At 37.7% G+C, this 20,125-nt stretch overlaps 1 protein-coding gene across 8 annotated transcripts in view; it reads right to left on the bottom strand.

The window, feature by feature from the left end:
- The window catches only part of KMO (kynurenine 3-monooxygenase), a 61,645-nt gene that overhangs the window by 4,246 nt on the left and 37,274 nt on the right, over positions 1 to 20,125 (bottom strand). For all 8 annotated transcript variants that reach the window (XM_031659868.1, XM_031659880.1, XM_031659885.1 and 5 more), the window contains one exon: positions 1,941 to 1,998. In XM_031659868.1, the coding sequence (XP_031515728.1) occupies positions 1,941 to 1,998 (58 nt within the window). The remainder of the gene's footprint in view (positions 1 to 1,940; positions 1,999 to 20,125) is intronic.

The following is a 20,125-nucleotide window of genomic DNA, read 5'->3' as shown; positions in this document are numbered from 1 at the left end:
TTATCTCCACTTTACAGATGAAAAAGAACGGAGGCTTTAGAAAGATGAAGTGATGTGCTCAAGATCACACAGTTAATAAGTTGGCAAGTCAGGACTTGAAACTGGGTGTAATTTAAGGTCAGTCCTCTAGTCTATCCTTTACCTGAAGCAAGTGTAAAATCAGAGGTGGCTTTTGAAAGCACATGACGCTGGGAAGCAGGAAAAGGTTATCCAGTTCTCAGGCTGTTGTTTGCACCTTGTTTTATATATGTAATATACAAGCCCTCCAGCCACCTCCGTGGTCATGTGCAAATCAGTCACACGAGGGCTAGGAAGGAAAAGACGGAACAAAGGCCTCTGGCTCCTGAGCGTTTGACAGAGACGACTGAAAAATAATGAAAAAAAAAAATCATAAAGGAATTGATGCCAGGCACGGTGGCTCACGCCTATAATCCCAGCACTTTGGGAGGCCGAGGTGGGTGGATCGCTTGAGATCAGGAGTTTGAGACCAGCCAGGCCAACATGACGAAACCCCATCTCTACTAAAAATACAAAAATTAGCCGGGTGTGGTGGTGTATGCCTGTAATCCCAGCTAATCTGGAGGCTGAGGCAGGAGAATTGCTTCAACCCAGGAGGCAGAAGTTGCAGTGAGCCAAGATTGCGGCCACTGAACTTCAGCCTGGGCAATGGAGTGACTTCGTCTCCAAAAAAAAAAATAAAGAAGAAATTTGACATGGAATGCTATAATCTCTTCAGACCCAGGCACATCAGGCATATTATGTATTTATACTATATACATAATATATATAATTGGACACATTTAATTTAAATTACTTCCAGAATTACATATAAATACTTAAAAGTTCATTATCTGTAAAATTAATGTATTGGCTGAATCGATTTTAATCAGAAGGCAAATGAAAGTATCAGATGCATGACCCAGCATGGTGGCTCACGCCTGTAATCACTGCACTTTGGGAGGCCGAGGCGGGAGGATCACCTGAGGTCGGGAGTTGGAGACCAACCTGACCTACATGGAGAAACCCCGTCTCTATTAAAAATACAAACAATTAGCCGGGTGTGGGGGCGCATGTCTGTAACCCCAGCTACTCGGGAGGCTGAGGCAGGAGAATTGCTTGAACCCAGGAGGTGGAGGTTGCAGTGAGCTGAGATCGCCATTGCACTCCAGCCTGGGTAACGAGCAGAACTCCGTCTCAAAAAAAAAAAAAGAGTTAGATGCAATTTTGACAGGGCAAAAAACCCTGGAGCTTCTAAGAATGTTTCTGAGGATGTGTTGTAGGGTAAATGTCCCCAGCCCTCTGTCCATGGCCTGTTAGGAACCGGGCGCACAGCAGGAGGTGAGTGGCAGGTGAGACCGCATTCCCGCCTGAGCTCCGCCTCCTGTCAGATCAGCAGTGGCATTAGTTTCTCATAGGAGCGTGAACCCTGTTGTGAAGTGCACAGGCCAGGCATCTAGCTTGCACGCTCCTTATGAGAATCTGACTAATGCCTGATGATCAGAGCTGGAACAGTTTCATCCCGAAACCATCTCCCCCAATGCCCCCGTCTGTGGAAACATTGTCTTCCATGAAACCCATCCCTGGTGCCAAAACGTTGGGACTGCTGCTAGGAGATGCAGGCAGAGGGTGTTACCTAGGCTGACAAGGGAGAGAAAGCAGCGTATCTCTGCCAAGCATGGGTACTTTGAGCTTTTATCTTTGAATGAATCACTTTGTGGACCTCCACATAGAAACTTCAAAGGAAACTATGTTTCTTTTTCTGGGTGCTAGTTGTTGCTACGGGAGAACGGTGGCATAGACTGTTAGTAGAACAATACGTAATCCCGGGGAGAGAATTTACATTATACATCAGAGGTCTGTGATCACTGAGGATCAGAAATAAGTCCAACATTAGTCAGAAGAGCTAGTCCACATCCAGTCGAGAAATTGACCTTACTTACTGAGGTCATTATTGAATTTATCCATTAACTCATCAAATACCAAGCAGTCTTCAAAGCCCTGAAACAAGAAAACAAATGGGAAATAAGAAACTAGAAATAATAATTTTTAAAAACCCTTATTACTGATTTTGAACAGACCTTCCACTGGTGAAGATAATTCATAGACTGTTTATCCTCAACTAGTACATAGCAGTTGAGTTGTCACATGATATTGAATTATGGTTAAAAATGACCACTGGGCCTGGGCGTGATGGCTCACACCTGTAATCCCAGTACTTTGGGAGGCCGAGGTGAGCAGATCGCTTGAGCTCAGGAGTTTGAGATCAGTCTGGGCAAGATCAGGAGACCCTGTATCTACTAAAAATACAAAAAAATAGCTGGGTGTGGTGGTGTGTGGCTGTGGTACCAGCTACTCGGGAGGCTAAGGTGAGAGGATCACTTGAACCTGGGAGATGGAGGTTGCAGTGAGCTGAGATCGCTCCACTGCACTCCAGCCTGGGTGACAGAGTGAGACCCTGTCTAAAAAAAAAAAAAGAAAAAAGAAAAAAGAAAAAAAAAATAGACTTCATGCTTGTGTTATCTTTGTCCAATTTACATATATATGATATAGCAATTTGAAATTCGACCAAGATTTTACATTACTGTTTTAATTTTGATAGATTCCATTACTTCTTTGAGAAGAAGAAATCATTATATTGCTCTACCATAAGTTTTAAAATTATACTTAAACTATTCAAGTCTTTAAGATTCACATTTAGAGCAATTTAATGATAGGATAAAACTGCTTACATACTAATTTAGTTCCTATAACTCAAGATTAAAGCAATATTAAGAAGTCCACAAAATTAGTAATGTACTATGCTAAATACAGAGAGGATAGAGAATTGAAAACAATGTTTCCTGCTTCCTAGGAATTCAAGCTACAGCTTTAAAGGTAGTATAAAGATTTTTTTTTCTTTTTGTTCTTTTTCTGTTCTTTTTTATTATTATTTTAGATGGAGTCTTGCTCTGTTGTTGAGGCCGAAGGGCAGTGGCGCAATCTCGGCTCACTTCAATCTCCACCTGTTAGGTTCAAATGATTCTCCTTCCTCAGCCTCCCAAGTAGCCAGGATTACAGGCATGCGCCACCATGTCCAGCTAATTTTTGTATTTTTATAGAGATGGCGTTTCACCACATTGGCCAGACTGGTCTCGAACTCTTGACCTCAAGTGATCTGCCCATCTTGGCCTCCCAAAGTGCTGGGATTACAGGCATAAGCCACTGTGCCTGGCCTAAAGATATTTTTTAAATAAAATATTTTTCACATCAATTATAAAGATTACATCTGAAACAAGCAGATTTATTTGTCAAATCAATTATATAGTCTCAATACTATAGAAGTGAGAGATACCATATAGGGCTGAGATAACAGTTTTATATTCTTTTGTTTAAGTTAATTCATTTACTCTTCACAACTCTCTGAAGTAGACACTATTAAAATTCCAATTTAATTAAATTTAATTATTGATTTTTTAAAATTTATTTTGAAATGCAGTCTTGATCTGTCGCCCAGGCAGGAGTGCAGTAGCACGATCTCGGCTCACTGCAACCTCCACCTGCCAAGTTCAAGCGATTCTCCTGCCTCAGCCTCCCAAGTAGTTGGGACTACAGGCACCTGCCACCACACGTGGCTAATTTTTTTGTATTTTTAATAGAGACCGGGTTTTGCCATGTTGACCAGGCTGGTCTCAACCTTCTGACCTCAAGTGATCCACCTGCCTCAGTCTCTCAAAGTGCTGGAATTACAGGCATGAGCCACCGCGCCCAGCCTAAAATTTCAATTTTATAGATAAGGAAGTAAAGATAAGGTAAGTAAATTGCGCAAGAATATATTTGCAGTAAATTCTGGGGCCAAGATTTAAAACCAAGTGTTCTAATGCCTCCGAGGCACTTATCCACTGTGCTACAATTAATGTCTTCTTATGTTTTTATAAAACAAAATGTTTACCGCTGCTTTGTGGAAAATATAATTGATTAGATTCACAAGCTATTTTTACTTGGAATATATGCCAATAACCAAAATAATATATGATTAATGATTATGAAGCTATTAGCACATACACACACATATACACACACACACACACACACACAAATTAGTTTAGGATTCATTGAAATGAATGTTCAACTTTTAAACACTATTTCTTTTCTGAATTCTTTTTCTCGCCAAAATAGTAAAATTTCCGTGAAGGCAGTAGTGTCCAACATCTAATCAGCTCATAGTTTTACTTAACCTTGTCACTCAGGTTTCCCTTTCCTTTGGAAAGAAAAAGTAGAAAAGAAAGAGATCCTTGAGGAATCGCCACACTGTCTTCCACAATGGTTGAACTAGTTTACAGTCCCACCAACAGTGTAAAAGTGTTCCTATTTCTCCACATTCTTTCCAGCACCTGTTTTTTTTTTTTTTTTTTTTTTTTTTTTGAGATGGAGTCTCGCTCTGTTCCCCAGGCTGGAGTGCAGTGGCGCAATCTCGGCTCACTGCAAGTTCTGCCTCCCAGGTTCACGCCATTCTCCTGCCTCAGCCTCCCAAGTAGCTGGGACTACAGGCGCCCGCCACCACGCCCGGCTATTTTTTTTGTATTTTTAGTAGAGACGGGGTTTCACCGTGTTAGCCAGGATGGTCTCGATCTCCTGATCTCGTGATCCGCCCGCCTCGGCCTCCCAAAGTGCTGGGATTACAGGCGTGAGCCACCGCGCCTGGCCTCCTGTTGTTTTTTTAATGATCGCGTTTCTTTTTTTTTTTTAGGGTTTTTTTTTTATTATTATACTTTAAGTTCTAGGGTACATGTGCACAACGTGCAGGTTTGTTACATATGTATACATTTGCCATGTTGGTGTGCTGCACCCATTAACTCGTCATTTACGTTAGGTATATCTCCTAATGCTATCCCTCCCCCTTCCCCCAACGATCGCTTTTCTAACTGGTGTGAGATGGTATCTCACTGTGGTTTTGATGTGCATTTCTCTGATGGCCAGTGATGATGAGTTGCAAGGTCAGAAAATCAAACACCGCATGTTCTCACTCATAGGTGGGAACTGAACAATGAGAACACTTGGACACAGGGTGGGGAACATAACACACCAGGGCCTGTCAGGGTGTGGGGGGCTGGGGGAGGGATAGTATTAGGAGAAATATCTAATGTAAATGATGAGTTATGGGTGCAGCGAACCAACACGGCACATGTATACACATGTAACAAACCTGCACGTTGTGCACATGTACCCTCGAACTTAAAGTATAATTAAAAAAAGAAAAAATAAGTAAATAAATAAAAGAAAGATAATTTTGGATTATTTTCTTTCTTTGAGGCTAATGTTACATATTTATACATAGTACCTAGAAAAAAAAATTTTTTACATTAAGTCTTGAATTGCTGATAGCCAAGTTTCCAAATTTTGAGCTACTGGTACATTTTTTCTCTAACTGAACAGAATACTATATGGTCAGCCGCATATACCCAAGTTCTGGATATATGGATTCTATCAAGTCTGGATTGGAAATATTCAAAAAATAAAAATAAAAATAATGTAACAATAAAAAGAATACAAATAAAAATACAGTATAATGGTTATATACATGGCATTTGGTTATATACATGGCATTTCTATTGTATTAGGTATTGAATACAGTATGACGATTATACACACAGCATTTCTATTGTATTAGGTATTGAATACAGTATAATGGTTGTACACACGGCATTTCTATTGTATTAGGTCTTGAATACAGTATAATGGTTATACACACGGCATTTCTATTGTATTAGGTATTGAATACAGTATGACGATTATACACACAGCATTTCTATTGTATTAGGTATTGAATACAGTATGATGATTATACACACAGCATTTCTATTGTATTAGGTGTTGAATACAGTATAACGGTTATACACACAGCATTTCTATTGTATTAGGTATTGAATACAGTATAACGGTTGTACACACAGCATTTCTATTGTATTAGGTATTGAATACAGTATGATGATTATACACACAGCATTTCTATTGTATTAGGTGCTGAATACAGTATAACGGTTGTACACACAGCATTTCTATTGTATTAGGTATTGAATACAGTATGACGGTTGTACACACGGCATTTCTATTGTATTAGGTATTGAATACAGTATGATGATTATACACACAGCATTTCTATTGTATTAGGTGTTGAATACAGTATAACGGTTATACACACAGCATTTCTATTGTATTAGGTATTGAATACAGTATAATGGTTATACACACGGCATTTCTATTGTATTAGGTATTGAATACAGTATGACGATTATACACACAGCATTTCTATTGTATTAGGTATTGAATACAGTATGACGGTTGTACACACGGCATTTCTATTGTATTAGGTATTGAATACAGTATAACGGTTATACACACGGCATTTCTATTGTATTAGGTGTTGGTATTATGAGTAATCTAGAGATGATTTAAAGAACATGGGGCCCCTTTCTTCAACTCCAGGCAGTGCAGCTTGGGGAAAAACTCCCTTCACTTGGGGAAAGGAGAAGAAAAATATGGAGGTCTTTGTCTTACTGCTTAGGTACCATCTAAGCCACAATAAAATAAAGCACCAACTAGATTCCTGAAGTCCCTGATTCCAGGCCTGAGCTCCTGGATGGCATTTCTAGTCCCACCCTGGGCCAGAAGGGAATTTTCTTCCTTGAAGGCAATGACTGAGTCCTGGCAGGGTTCACCACCCGCTAACTAACGAGCCCTTGGGCCTTGAATAACCATCAGTGGTAGCCAGGCAGTAGTCACCGTGAGCATTAGGCAAGACACAGTACTGTGCTAGCTTCAGGTATGACCCAGCACAGTGCCAGCTGTGGTGGCCACAGGAGTGCTTGTGTCACTCCTCCCCCAACTCCAGGCAGCCCAGCATGGGGAGAAAAACTTCTTGTGGTTCAAGGAACAAAAGAGAAGAGACTGAGATACTTTGCCTAGTAACCCAAGGAATTCTCCCTTTACGGCAATGTTTCATCTAGAAGCATCATTGTGCCTCTATGACTTGGCAAGAGTTGTAACATTCCTGGGCTTAGGGCACCTCCTAGTACTGATACAGCTGCAGTGACCACAAGCTTAGATCACAACGCTCATTCCCCTTGGAATACCTGGAAAGCTATCTCAAGAAGGACAGGCACAAACAAGCCCAGACTGTGAAGACAAAATAGACAAAATAGACACCTAACTCTTCAAAGCCCAGACATCAACAAACATCCACAAGCATCAAGAACATCCAAGGAACATGGCCTTACCAAACGAACTAAATAAGGCACCAGTGACCAGTCCTGGAGTGACAAAGATACATGACCTTTCAAATAGAGAATTCAAAATACTTGTCTTGCAGAAGTTCAACAAACATCAAGATAATACAGAGAAGGAATTCAGAATTGTATCAGATAAATTTAACAAAGAGATTGAAATAATTTTTAAAAATCAAGTAGACATTTTGGAGCTGAAAAATTCAATTGAAAAATGCATCAGAGTCTCTCAATAGCAGAATTGACCAAACAGAAGAAAAAATTAGTGAGCTGGAAGACAGTCCATATAAAAATACAGTCAGAGGGAAACAATAAGAATAAAAAAAATTAAGCATACATGTAAGATCCAGGAAATAGACTGACAAGGGCAAATCTAATATTGTTGGCCTTAAAGAGAACATGTTTAGAGAGAGACATCATGGTAGAAAGTTTATTCGAAGAAATAATAATGAAAACTTCCCAAACCTAGAGAAAGATATGAATATCCAGGTACAAGAAGATCATAGAACACTAAACAGATTCAAGCCAAATAAGGCTACATCAAGGCACATATTAATGAAACTCTCAAAGGTCGAGGATGAAGAAAGGATCCTGAAAGCAACTAGTGAATATAAGCAAATAACCAAAAGGAGCTCCAATATGTCTGGCAGCAGACTTTGCAGCAGAAACCTTATAGGACAAAAGAGAACGGATTGGCATATTCAAATTGCTAAAGGAATAAAAGCTTCCAATTTAGAATATTGTATGCAGCAAAATTATTCTACAGACATGAAGGAGAAATACTTTCACAGACAAACAAAGGTGAGAGATTTCATCAACACCAGATCCGTCTTACAAAAAATACGCAAGGGAGATCTTCAATATGAAAGAAAAGGATGTTAACAAATGAGAAAAAAATCACCTGAAGGTATCTAATTCACCGGTAATAGTAAGTATACAGACAAATACAATATACTCCTAACACTGTAACCGCAGTATGTATGTATCTTTAGTAGAAAGACCTAATTCACTGGTAATAGTGAGTATACAGACAAATACAATATACTCCTAACACTGTAACCGCAGTATGTATGTATCTTTAGTAGAAAGACCTAATTCACTGGTAATAGTAAGTATACAGACCAATACAATATACTCCTAACACTGTAACCGCAGTATGTATGTATCTTTAGTAGAAAGACCTAATTCACTGATGTGAAGCAAGTATGAACAAATGCAATATACTCCTAACACTGTAACAGTATGTATGTATCTTTAGTAGAAAGACCTAATTCACTGGTAATAGTAAGTATACAGACCAATACAATATACTCTAACACTGTAACCTTGATTATGTATGTATCTTTAGTAGAAGATTCAATTCACTGGTATGTAGTGTAATTATCCAGACAAATGCAATATGCTCTAACACTGTAACACTTGGTATGTGTGTATCTTTAGTAGAAAGACCTAATTCACTGGTGTGGTAGGTATGAACAAATACAATATACTCTAACATATGGCTGCAGTATGTATGTATCTTTGAGTAGAAGACCTGAATTCACTTTAATTGTGTTAAGTATACAGACAAAATTACAATATATAACACTGTAACACATTATGTATGTATCTTTAGTAGAAGACCTAATTCACTGGTAATGTGTGCTGAACAAATACAATATACTCCTAACACTTTGTAACACTTGGTATGTATGTATCTTTAGTAGAAAGACCTAATTCACTGGTAATAGTAAGTATACAGACAAATACAATATACTCTAACACTGTAACCGCTTGATGATGTATCTTTAGTGAAAGACCCTAATTCACTGGTAATAGTGAGTATCCAGACAAATACAATATACTCCTAACACTGTAACATGATGTATTGTATGTGTATCTTTAGTAGAAAGACCTAATTCACTGGTAGTAATTATACAGACAAATACAATATACTCCTAACACTGTAACAGCGGTATGTATGTATCTTTAGTAGAAGAGACCCTGAATTCACTGGTAATATAGTAAGTACTGAGACCAATACAATATGCTCTAACACTGTAACACTTGGTATGTATGTATCTTTAGTAGAAAGACCTAATTCACTGGTAATAGTAAATTATACAGACCAATTACAATATACTCTAACATGACATGGTATGTATGTATCTTTAGTAGAAAGACCACAATTCACTGGTAATAGTGAGTATCAGACAAGTAATATACTCTAACACTGTAACCCATGATATGTATGTATCTTTAGTAGAAGACCTATTCACTGGTAATAGTAAATTATACAGACAAATACAATATACTCTAACACTGTAACACTTGTTATGTATGTATCTTTAGTAGAAAGAGACCTAATTCACTGGTAATAGTAAGGAGTATACAGACCAATACAGTATACTCTATACTGTAACACTTGAGTATGTATGTATCTTTAGTAGAAGAGACCCTACAATTCACTTTTAGTAGTAAGTATACAGACCAATACAATATACTCCTAACACTGTAACGCGGTATGTATGTATCTTTAGTAGAAGACCTAATTCACTGGTAATGAGTAATTATCCAGACAAATACAATATACTCCTAACACTGTAACATGGTATCTTTAGTAGAAAGAGACCTAATTCATGGTAATAGTAAATTATACAGACAAATACTATTATACTCTAACACTGTAACACTTGGTATGTATGTATCTTTAGTAGAAAGACCTAATTCACTGGTAATAGTAGAGTATACGAATAAAATACAATATACTCCTAACATGTAACATGGTATGTATGTATCTTTAGTGAAAGACCTAATTCACTGGTAATGGTAAGTATACAGACCAGTACAATATACTCCTAACACTTTCTGTGAAAAACACGGTATGTATGTATCTTTGAGTAGAAGACCTACAATTCACTGGTAATAGTGAGTATACAGACAAATACAATACTTCTAACACTGTGTACTTGGTATGTATGTATCTTTAGTAGAAGAGACCTAATTCACTGGTAATGGTGGAGTATACAGACAAATACAATATACTCTCTAACACTGTAACACTTGGTATGTATGTATCTTTAGTAGAAAGAGAGACCTAGTCACTGGTAATAGTAAGTATACAGACCAATACAATATACTCCTAACACTGTAACCGCAGTATGTATGTATCTTTAGTAGAAAGACCAAAAGACACATGTATCAAAAATAATAATTACAAGAACTTTTTAGAGATAGTATGAAAAGATAAATATAGAGACAACAAAACCTCAAAATGCCAGGGGGATGGAATTAAAGTGTAGAGTTGTTTAGTTTTCTCTTTGTCTTTTCTTTTCTTTTCTTTTTTTTTTTTCTTCTTTTCTAATCAGGGTTAAGTTGTCATCAGTTTAAAATACTTGGTTGTAAGATGTTATTTGCAAGCCTCATGGTAACCACAAAACAAAAACCTATGGTAAATGCACAAAAAATAATAAGCAAAAACTGAAAACATACTACCAGAGAATATCACTTTTACACAAAGAAAAATAAGAAGGAAGGAAGGAAGAAGAGGACCAACAAAACAAGCAGAAAAGAAATAACAGCAGGGCAGTAGTCAGTCCATACCTATCATTAATAATTCTGAAACTAAATGGAAGAAATTCCCTAATCAAAATACATACAGCAGTTGAATGTGCAAAGAGATAAGACTCAACTATATTCTGCCTACAAGAAATTCACATCACCTATAAAGACACACATCGACTGAAAATAAAGGGATGGAAAAAGATATTCCAAGAAAATGGAAATCATAAAAGAGCAGGAGTTGCTATGCTTATATGAGATAAAATGGATTTCAAGACAAAAACTCTAAAAACAAACAAACGAGGTCATTATATAATGACAAAAAGTTCAATTCAATAAGAGAATATAATTGTGAATATCTATGCATCCAACATACGAGCACCCAGATATAGAAAGCAAATATTATTAGAACTAAAGAGAGTGATAGACCCCAATACAATAATAGCTGGGTACCTCAACACCCCAGTTTCACCTTTGGACAGATCATCAAGACATAAAATAAAGAAACAGTCTATAAGAAATGGACCTAATACATATTTACAGAACATATTATCCAAAAAAGGCAGAATACAGTTTCTTTTCCTTAGCACATGAAACATTCTCAAAGATAGATTATATATTAGGTCACAAAAAAAATCTCAAAAAAAATTTTTAAAACTGAAATCACATCCAGTATCTTTTCTGACCACAATGAGATGAAACTATAAATAAATAACAAGAGAAACTTTGTAAATTATACAAACACATGGAAATTAAACAATATGCTCCTGAATGACCACTGGGTCAATGAAGAAATTGACCAATGAGGGAATGTAAAGATTTCTTGAAACAAATGAAAATGGAAACAGAACATACCAAAACCTATGGGATACAGCCAAAGCAGTACTAAAGTTAAAGTGCATAGCAATAAATACCTACATCAAAAAAGAAAACCTTCAAATAAACAACCTAACAATTGTGCCCTAAAGAGCTAGAAAAGCAAGAGCAAACTGAATCCAAAATTAGTTGTAGGAAAAAAAAAAAAGTTTTCCCCCTAAGACAGTGAATTGGAGGCAATGTTAGCATGCCTCTCCCACTTGGAAAGATAAGATGTGGTGTAGAGATATGCAGAGATATATGTAGAGAATATGTAGAGATACACACTATGAACTTTTTTCCAGGAGGCAACACAGGAACTTAACAGGAAAATGGAAGGAAACCATAAGACCCTTTAAAAGAAGAGGTAGGCTGCAATCTATACTATAAACCAGGTGAAAAATTGTAAGTCCTCAAAGTGTGAGAGGGTGAGAGCCTGCCTCCAGGACATAAATCCCCACTGGGGAACCTGGCAATCCAGCCCATGGGGGAAGGCGTTAACCCTACCAAGCACTGGAACTGATTTAGTGAGCAGTGGGGAATATAAAAACAGGAGCACCAGCTGGAAGAGACTTGTGGACATTCCCGGTCTCCAGTACAGACCAAGGGAGGTTATTGCTGATACTACATCACTGGGAACCTCATGGAAGTCTGCAAGCTAACTCAGGCAGCCGTCACAGGTTGAGAGAAGTTCCCAACTAAAATCCGTGATATAATCTCAAGTGGGGATGAACTCCCTTGGCCGGAACTAGGGGGTGAATGGGAAGTGTACCACAGCCACGAGTGCAGAAGCTGGGTGCCCTGGATTTGTGGGTGGACTGGGAGGGGAGTGGCCTGAAAGTCACAGTTGCTGTCTCTGAGGGGAAGGCTTATGGCCTAGGACAGTTTTGAGCTCTGAGCGCAGACTTCCTGGAACTTAGCTAGCTGTTGCTAGCAGAACACTGTGGAAGTAAGGCCTGCCTTGCCAAGTGCATGGAAGCTGGGTGGAGCTTACTGCTGCCTGCTACTCCCTAAATGCTGGGCAAACTCTTCAGTGAAGCAGAGGCAGTTGTCCTCGTCCCTGAATCATTACCCTAGTGGCCAGAGAACTGTCCCCTGGCCCCTACAGGGAATGCTGCTTGTGTTGCTTGTATGGACCTGCCCAACACAACCCTGACCAGGCTTCGCCCCTCCACCTACCCTGGTAGCTTAACACAAAGTACAGACACTTTTGGGAGCTTTATTACGTGATGGGCACATCACATAAGAAACCAGAGTACCTCCCCCAGGTAACAAAAAGCAAGCAGAAATCGCACTGCTACCACCACAGCTGGTGCTCTTTTGCAAGTACCACCACCTGACTGGAAGCCAACTGACACAGTCCATTACAGCATCTGCAGGTAGAATAACCTGCACCCAGGAAGGAGAAAATTTGTGTGTGACCTCAGCTATCACCGTGATATGGTTTGGCTGTGTCCCCACCCAAATCTCATCTTGAATTGTATCTCCTGTAATTCCCACACGTTGTGGGAGGGACCTGGTGGGAGATAATGGAATCATGGGGGCAGTTTCCCTCAGACAGTTCTTGTGGTAGTAAGTCTCATGAGAGCTGATGGTTTTATAAGGGGAAACCCCTTCCACTTGGCTCTCACTCTTCTCTTGTCTGCTACCATGTGAGAAGTACCTTTTACCCTCCACCATAATTGTGAGGCCTCCCCAGCCACATGAAACTGTGCATCCATCAAACCTCTATTTCTTTATAAATTACCCAATCTTGGGTATATCTTTATCAGCAGCATGAAAACGGATTAATACACACCATCATCTGCACCACCCTGGCTAACCAGGAAGTCCTAAGTCTGTCTACATGACCAGTTAATTACTCCTACAACCTGCATTTGAAATAGCCAACACACTAAGCCTATTTATAGCCAAGAAATCACAGAGTCTGTGTCACTCCCCTGCCACCTCCATCAGAGCTGGTACTGGTACCCACTGCTGGAAGACAGGTCACATTACTGGATCCCTTGCAGACATTCCCCATGGTGGCCTCAAGTGTGGCAGCCCCACTGTGTGGGTGGACCTAGAGGAGCAACAGTATTCACAGTAGTCTACCTCTCAGGGACTCCTAGTCCCAGGGGAAAGAGGAGTGTACCACATCAACGAAACACGCCATGGGACAAAAGAATCTGGAGAGCAGGCCTGGAGTCCCAGATCTTTCTGCTGGTGGGAAGTTTATTTCATCAGAGTCATGTTTGCAGTGCTGGGCTCAGCAAGAAAAGTCTGCAGTTCTAACCCAATAGTCAAGCAGCCCTGGTGCTCATGAAGAGTCTTGGAAAAGAGAACTTCTTTTCCTCCTCATCCACCACTGCAAACACAGTGGGGATGGGCTTCTCCCATGGAAGTTTGGTAAGGGTGTCCTACAGACAGCCATTCTGGAACACTTCAGGGTGACTGCAGCCCCACATGAGGGAGCACCCTTCAGGCTCAGGCTTGCACAAGAGGTAGAGTCACAACTCTTCTCTACGTGGAATATCAACATTTCTGCAGTGAAAAAAGGTGCCTGTCTGATCTGAATAGCCAGAACACTGGGTCAGGGATGTATCTGGGAGGTGGATCACTTTCCAGCTGGCCTGGCAGGGGAGGCCAGAAGGAAAAAGGGAGGAGAGGTGGCTCTCACCCTTTCCCCTGAAAAGACTTCAGTGTGTTTCACTGAGAGCTCCCCCAACCACCTATGTCAAGGCTGGGACCTCTGCCCACCATTTCATATTGCATTTATCCACCTGCTTTAGCCATAAATAGTTTCTGCCCAGGACACCTTCTCTACTGGCCTGAAACCTGAACTATTCAACCCAGTAAATAAAATATTGGGGAAAAAAAAAATAAATAAAAAAGTGCACATCATGGAAAATGAGATGAGCTTCAAAATATCTCTACCATTCCAACCCCATAGGAGAAAGTGAACTTGTACGCACACCAAGGACATTGCTACTACAACCAGCATCTGAGAAAGCCAGTCATCAAACAAAGACTCTCCATAACCAAGGAACTCACACAGACTCTTCAACCCTGAAAGCAGCAAGAGCTGAATTAGGCTACAATAAACTATAACCATTAAAATCACATCCTTAAAGGGTAAAAAGGAAATTAAAGAAAAACACAGTTGAATAAAAAATAAATTTAAAAATAATTAGAAGAAATAGTCTACCCAAATTAGATGGAACCAGAAAAATAATTCCAGTAATATGACAAAACAGGGTTCTATAACAACCCCAGAAGATCACACTGGCTGTCCAGCAATAGATCCACACCAAGATGAAATCTTTGAAATACCAGATAAAGATGTCAAAACATTATTAAGTTACTCAAGAAGATGCCAGAGAAAGGTCAAACACAACATGAAGAAATTTAAAACATTCAAAATATGAATGAAAAATTTTCTAAAGAGATAGATATTTTACAGAAAAACCAATCAGAACTTCTAGAAATGGAAGACACACAAAGAATTACAAAAGGCAGCGGAGCATTTTAACAATAGACTAGACAAAGTAGAAGAAAGAATTTCAGAGCCCAAAGACAAGGCTTTTGGATTAACCCAATCAAACAAAAATAAAGAAAATATAATCAAAAGAAATGAACAAAGCCTCAAAGAAATATGGGATTATGTAAAATGGCCAAATCTGAGAATAATTGATATTCTTGAGGGAGAAGAGAAAGTAAAAAGTTTGGAAACTAATTTGAGGAAATACTTTTCTGACCCTGCTACAGATTGAGATATGCAAATACAAGAAGCTCAAAGAAGTCCTCGGAGACTCATTACAAAAAGAACATTCCCAAGGCGTATAGTTATCAAGTTACCTAAAGTCAACATGAAGGAAATAATTCTAAGAGCAGTGAGGCAAAAGCAACAGGTAACTTTTAAAGGAAAACTAACAGCAGACTTCTCAGCAGAAATCTTACGAGTCAGCAAGGATTGGGGTCCTGCCTTCAGCCTCCTTAAACAGAATAACTGTCACCCAATAATTTTATATCCAGCAAAACTTAGTTTCATAAACAAAGGAGAGATAAAGTCATTTTCGGACAAATGCTGAAGGAGTCTTTTACTACCTAATGAGCCATATAAGAAATGCTAAAAGGAGCTCTAAATCTTGAAACAAAAGGTTGATATGCACCAGTATAGAAACTCTTGAAAGTATAAAACTCACAGAGCCTATAAAACATAACACAATGAAGAAAACAAAGTATCTAGGTAACAATTAACATGATGACTGAAACAGCACCTCACATCTCAATACTAATGCCGAACATAAATGCTCTAAATGCTCCTCTTAAAAAATACAGATTGTAAGAATGGATAAAAACATAAGAAACCAAGTGTCTGCTGTCTTCAAGAGACTCACCTAACACATAAGGATTCATACAAACTCAAGGTAGAGGGGTGTAAAAAGATATTCCATGCAAATAGAAACTGAAAGCAAGGAGGAGTAGCTATTATATCAGATAAAACAGACTTTAAAACAACAGTTAAAAAAAAAAGACAAAGAAGGCCATTACATAATGATAAAAGGATTGATCCCACAAGTAGATATTACAATCCTGAATTTATATACACCTAACGCTGGAGCTCCTAAATTTATAAAACAATTATTACCCAATCTAAGAAATTAGATAGAAATTAACACAGTAATAGTGGGGACTTTAAAACTACATTGAGACAGAAGTCTCAATGATCTGTCTAGTGCTGTCAATGGATTAAACCACACTCTAGAAAATATAGATCTAACAAATATTTACAGAACATTCTATCCAAGAACTGCAGAATGTACATTCTTCTCATCAGCACATGGAACATTCTTCAAGATAAACCATATGATAGGTCATTAAACAAGTATCAGTACATTTTTAAAAATCAAAATCATATCCAGTTATCTTCTCAGCCCACAGTGGAAAATTAAACTCAAGATTAATTCCAAAAGGAAATCTCTAAACTATACAAATACATGAAAATTAAACAATCTTCTCCTGAATGATTTTGAGGTTAACAATGAAATCAAGATGGAAATTTAAAAATCTTTCGAAATGAATGATAATAGTGACACAACATACCAAAACCTCTGGGTTACAGCAAAAACAATGCTAAGAGGAAAGTTTATAGCATTAAATGCCTACATAAAAACGTTCAAAAAATCACAAATTGACATCATTATGTCACACCTCAAGGAACTAGAAAAACAAGAACAAACTAAACCCAAAGTCAGCAGAAGAAAAGAAATAACAAAGATCAGAGGAGAACCAAATGAATTTGAAACAAAAAAATACAAAAGATCAACAAGACAAAAAGTTGATTATTTGAAAAAAGACTCAAAATCAATAGAACATTAGCTAGTTTAACCAAGAAGGTATAAGAGAAGATTCAAACAAGCTCAATTAGAAATGAAACTGGAGACGTTACAACGGACACCACAAAAATACAAAAGATCTTTTGAGACTACTAGGAACACCTTTTTGCACACATACTAGAAAACCTAGAGAAAAAGGCTAAATTTCTGGACATGTACAAAACTTCTAGATTAAATAAGGAAGAAATAGAAACCCTGAAAGGACCAATAACTAGCAGTGAGATTGAATCAGTAATCAAAACAATTGTCAACAAAAAATAAAAGCCCAGAAGGACTCCCAGTTGCATTTTACCAGATATTCAAAGAATTGGCACCAATCCTACTGAAACTATTCCAAAAGATTGAGACAGAGGGAATTCTCCCTAACTCATTCTATGAAGTCAGTATCACCCCGATACCAAAACCTGGAAAGGACATAACAAAGAAAGAAAACTACCAACCAACATGTCTGAAGAACATCAGTGCAAAATCAAAACAGTGCGAAAGACAAAAACCATATGATCATTTCGATTGATGCTGAAAATGCATTCTGTAGAATTCAACATCCCTTCAGGATAAAAATTCTCAAAAAACTGGGTATAGAAGGAATATATCTCAACATGATAAAAGCTGTATATGACAACCCCACAGCTAGTATCATACGAAATGAGGAAAAACAGAAAATCTTTCCTTTCCTCTAAAATATGGAACAAGACAAGGATGACCATTTTCACCATTTTTATGCAATGTAGTACTGAAAGTCCTAGCCAGAGCATTTAGACAAGAGAAAGAAATAAGGAACATCCAAATTGGAAAAGAAGAAGTCAAATTATCCTAGTTTGCAGAAAATATGACCTTATGTTTACAAAAACCTAAAGACTCCACCAAAAACACTATTAGAACTGATAAACAAATTTAGTAAAGTTACAGGATACAAAATCAACATACAAAAATAAATAGCAATTCTATATGCCAAGAGCAAACAATCTGAAAAAGAAACCAACAAGGTAATCCCATTTACAATAGTTACAAAGAAAATAAGATACCCAGGAATTAACCAGGGAAGTGAAAGATCTCTACAATGAAAACTGTAAAACATTGATGAAAGAAATTGAAGAGGACACAAAAAAATGGAAAGATATTCCATGCTCATGGATTGGAAGGATCAATATTGTTAAAATGTCCATATTACCCAAGGCAATCTACAGACTTAATGCAATACCTATAAAAATAGCAATGTCATTCTTCACAGAAATAGAAAGTATAATCCTAAAATTTATGTGAAATCACAAAAGACACAGAATAGCCAAAGCCATCCTGAGCAAAAAGAACAAAACTGGAGGCATCACATTACCTGATTTCAAATTATGCTACAATACTAAAGTAACCAAAACATCATGGTATTGGCATAAAGACAGACACATTGACCAGTGGAACAGAATAGAGAACCCAGTAATAGATCCACATTCAATTTTAGCAAAGGTGCCAAGAACATACATTGGGGAAAAGTCAGTCTCTTCAATAAATGGTGCTGAGAAAACTAGATAACCACATGCAGAAGAATGAAACTAGACCCCTATCTTTCACCATATACAAAAATAAAATGAAAGTGGATTAAAGACAAATCTAAGACTGGAAACTGTGAAACTAGTAGAGGAAAACATTGAAGAAACAGTCCAAGACAGTGGTCTGGGCAAAGATTTTCTAAGTAAGATCTCAAAAACACAGGCAGCCAAAGAAAAAAACAGACACATAGACTTTTGGAACAGAATAGAGAAATCAGAAATAGGACAAATGGGATCATATCAAGCTAAAAAATGTTTCTGCAAAGCAAAAGAAACAATCAACAAAGTAAGGAGACAACCCACAGAACAAAGTAAAGTATTTGCAAACTACCCATCCGACAAGGGATTAATAATCAGAGTATATAAGAAGCTCAAATAACTCAGTCAGAAAATAATGAAGAATCCAATTTAAAAATGGGCATAATATTTGAGTAGGCATTTCTCAAAAGAAGACATATAAATGGCCAGTGGGTATATGAAAAATTGCTAAACTTCACTAATTATCAGTGAAATGCAAATCAAATCTACAATGAAATATTATCTCACTTCAGTTATAATGGCTTTGACCTGAAAGACAAGTGACAACGAATGCTGGTGAAAATGTGGACAAAGGAGAACTCTCATTTGGTGGGAATATAAATTAGTACAACCACTATGGAGAACAGCATGGAGGTTCCTCAACAAACTAAAGATAAAACTACCATATATGGCAGCAATCCCACTGCTGGGTAAATATCCAAAAAGAAAGAGCATCAGTATGATAAAGAGATATCTGCACTCCCATGTTCATTGCAGCACTATTCACAATAGCAAAGATATGGAATCAACCTAAGTGTCCATCAATGAATGAACGGATAAAGAAAATGTAGTACGTATTCACAAGGGAATATTATTCAGCTATAAAAAAAAGAATGAAATACCATCATTTGCAACAACATGGATGGAACTGGAAGATGTAAGTGAAATAAACCAGGCACATAAAGAAAATTATCACATTATTTTTTACTCATATGAGGGAGCTAAAAACAATTAAACTAATGGAGATAGAATGATGCTCCCCAGAGACTGGGAATGGTCGTAGGGTGGAAGTATAAAGTGGAGATAGTTAATGGATACAAAAATAGTTAGATAGAATGAATAAGATCTAGTATTTGGCATCATAATAGGGTGAATGTGGTTAACAATAATTTATTGTATATTTCAAAATAACTAAAAGAGAGGAATTGGGGTGTTTCTAATACAAATAAATGACAAATGCTTGAGGTGACAGATACCCCAATTACCCTGATATGGTCATATACATTGTAGCCTGAATCAAAATATTGCATATATCACATAAATATATAAAACTAGTATATATCCATAATAATTAAAAATTAAAAACATTAGAAGTAAAAATGCATACGGGAGATTCTCTGTAGGTTATATACAAAAACTATACCATTTTACACCAGGGACCTGAGCATCCATGGATTTTTGTATCCACAGGGGTCCTGGAGCTGATCCCTTGGTGATACCAACAGATGAGTGCATTATGCTTTCTGCTTTT

Source organism: Papio anubis, chromosome 1 (assembly GCF_008728515.1).
Source record: "Papio anubis isolate 15944 chromosome 1, Panubis1.0, whole genome shotgun sequence".
Lineage (NCBI taxonomy): Eukaryota > Metazoa > Chordata > Mammalia > Primates > Cercopithecidae > Papio > Papio anubis.
Note: the sequence above shows the minus strand (reverse complement) of the source record. Positions and strands in the feature narration are given on the sequence as shown.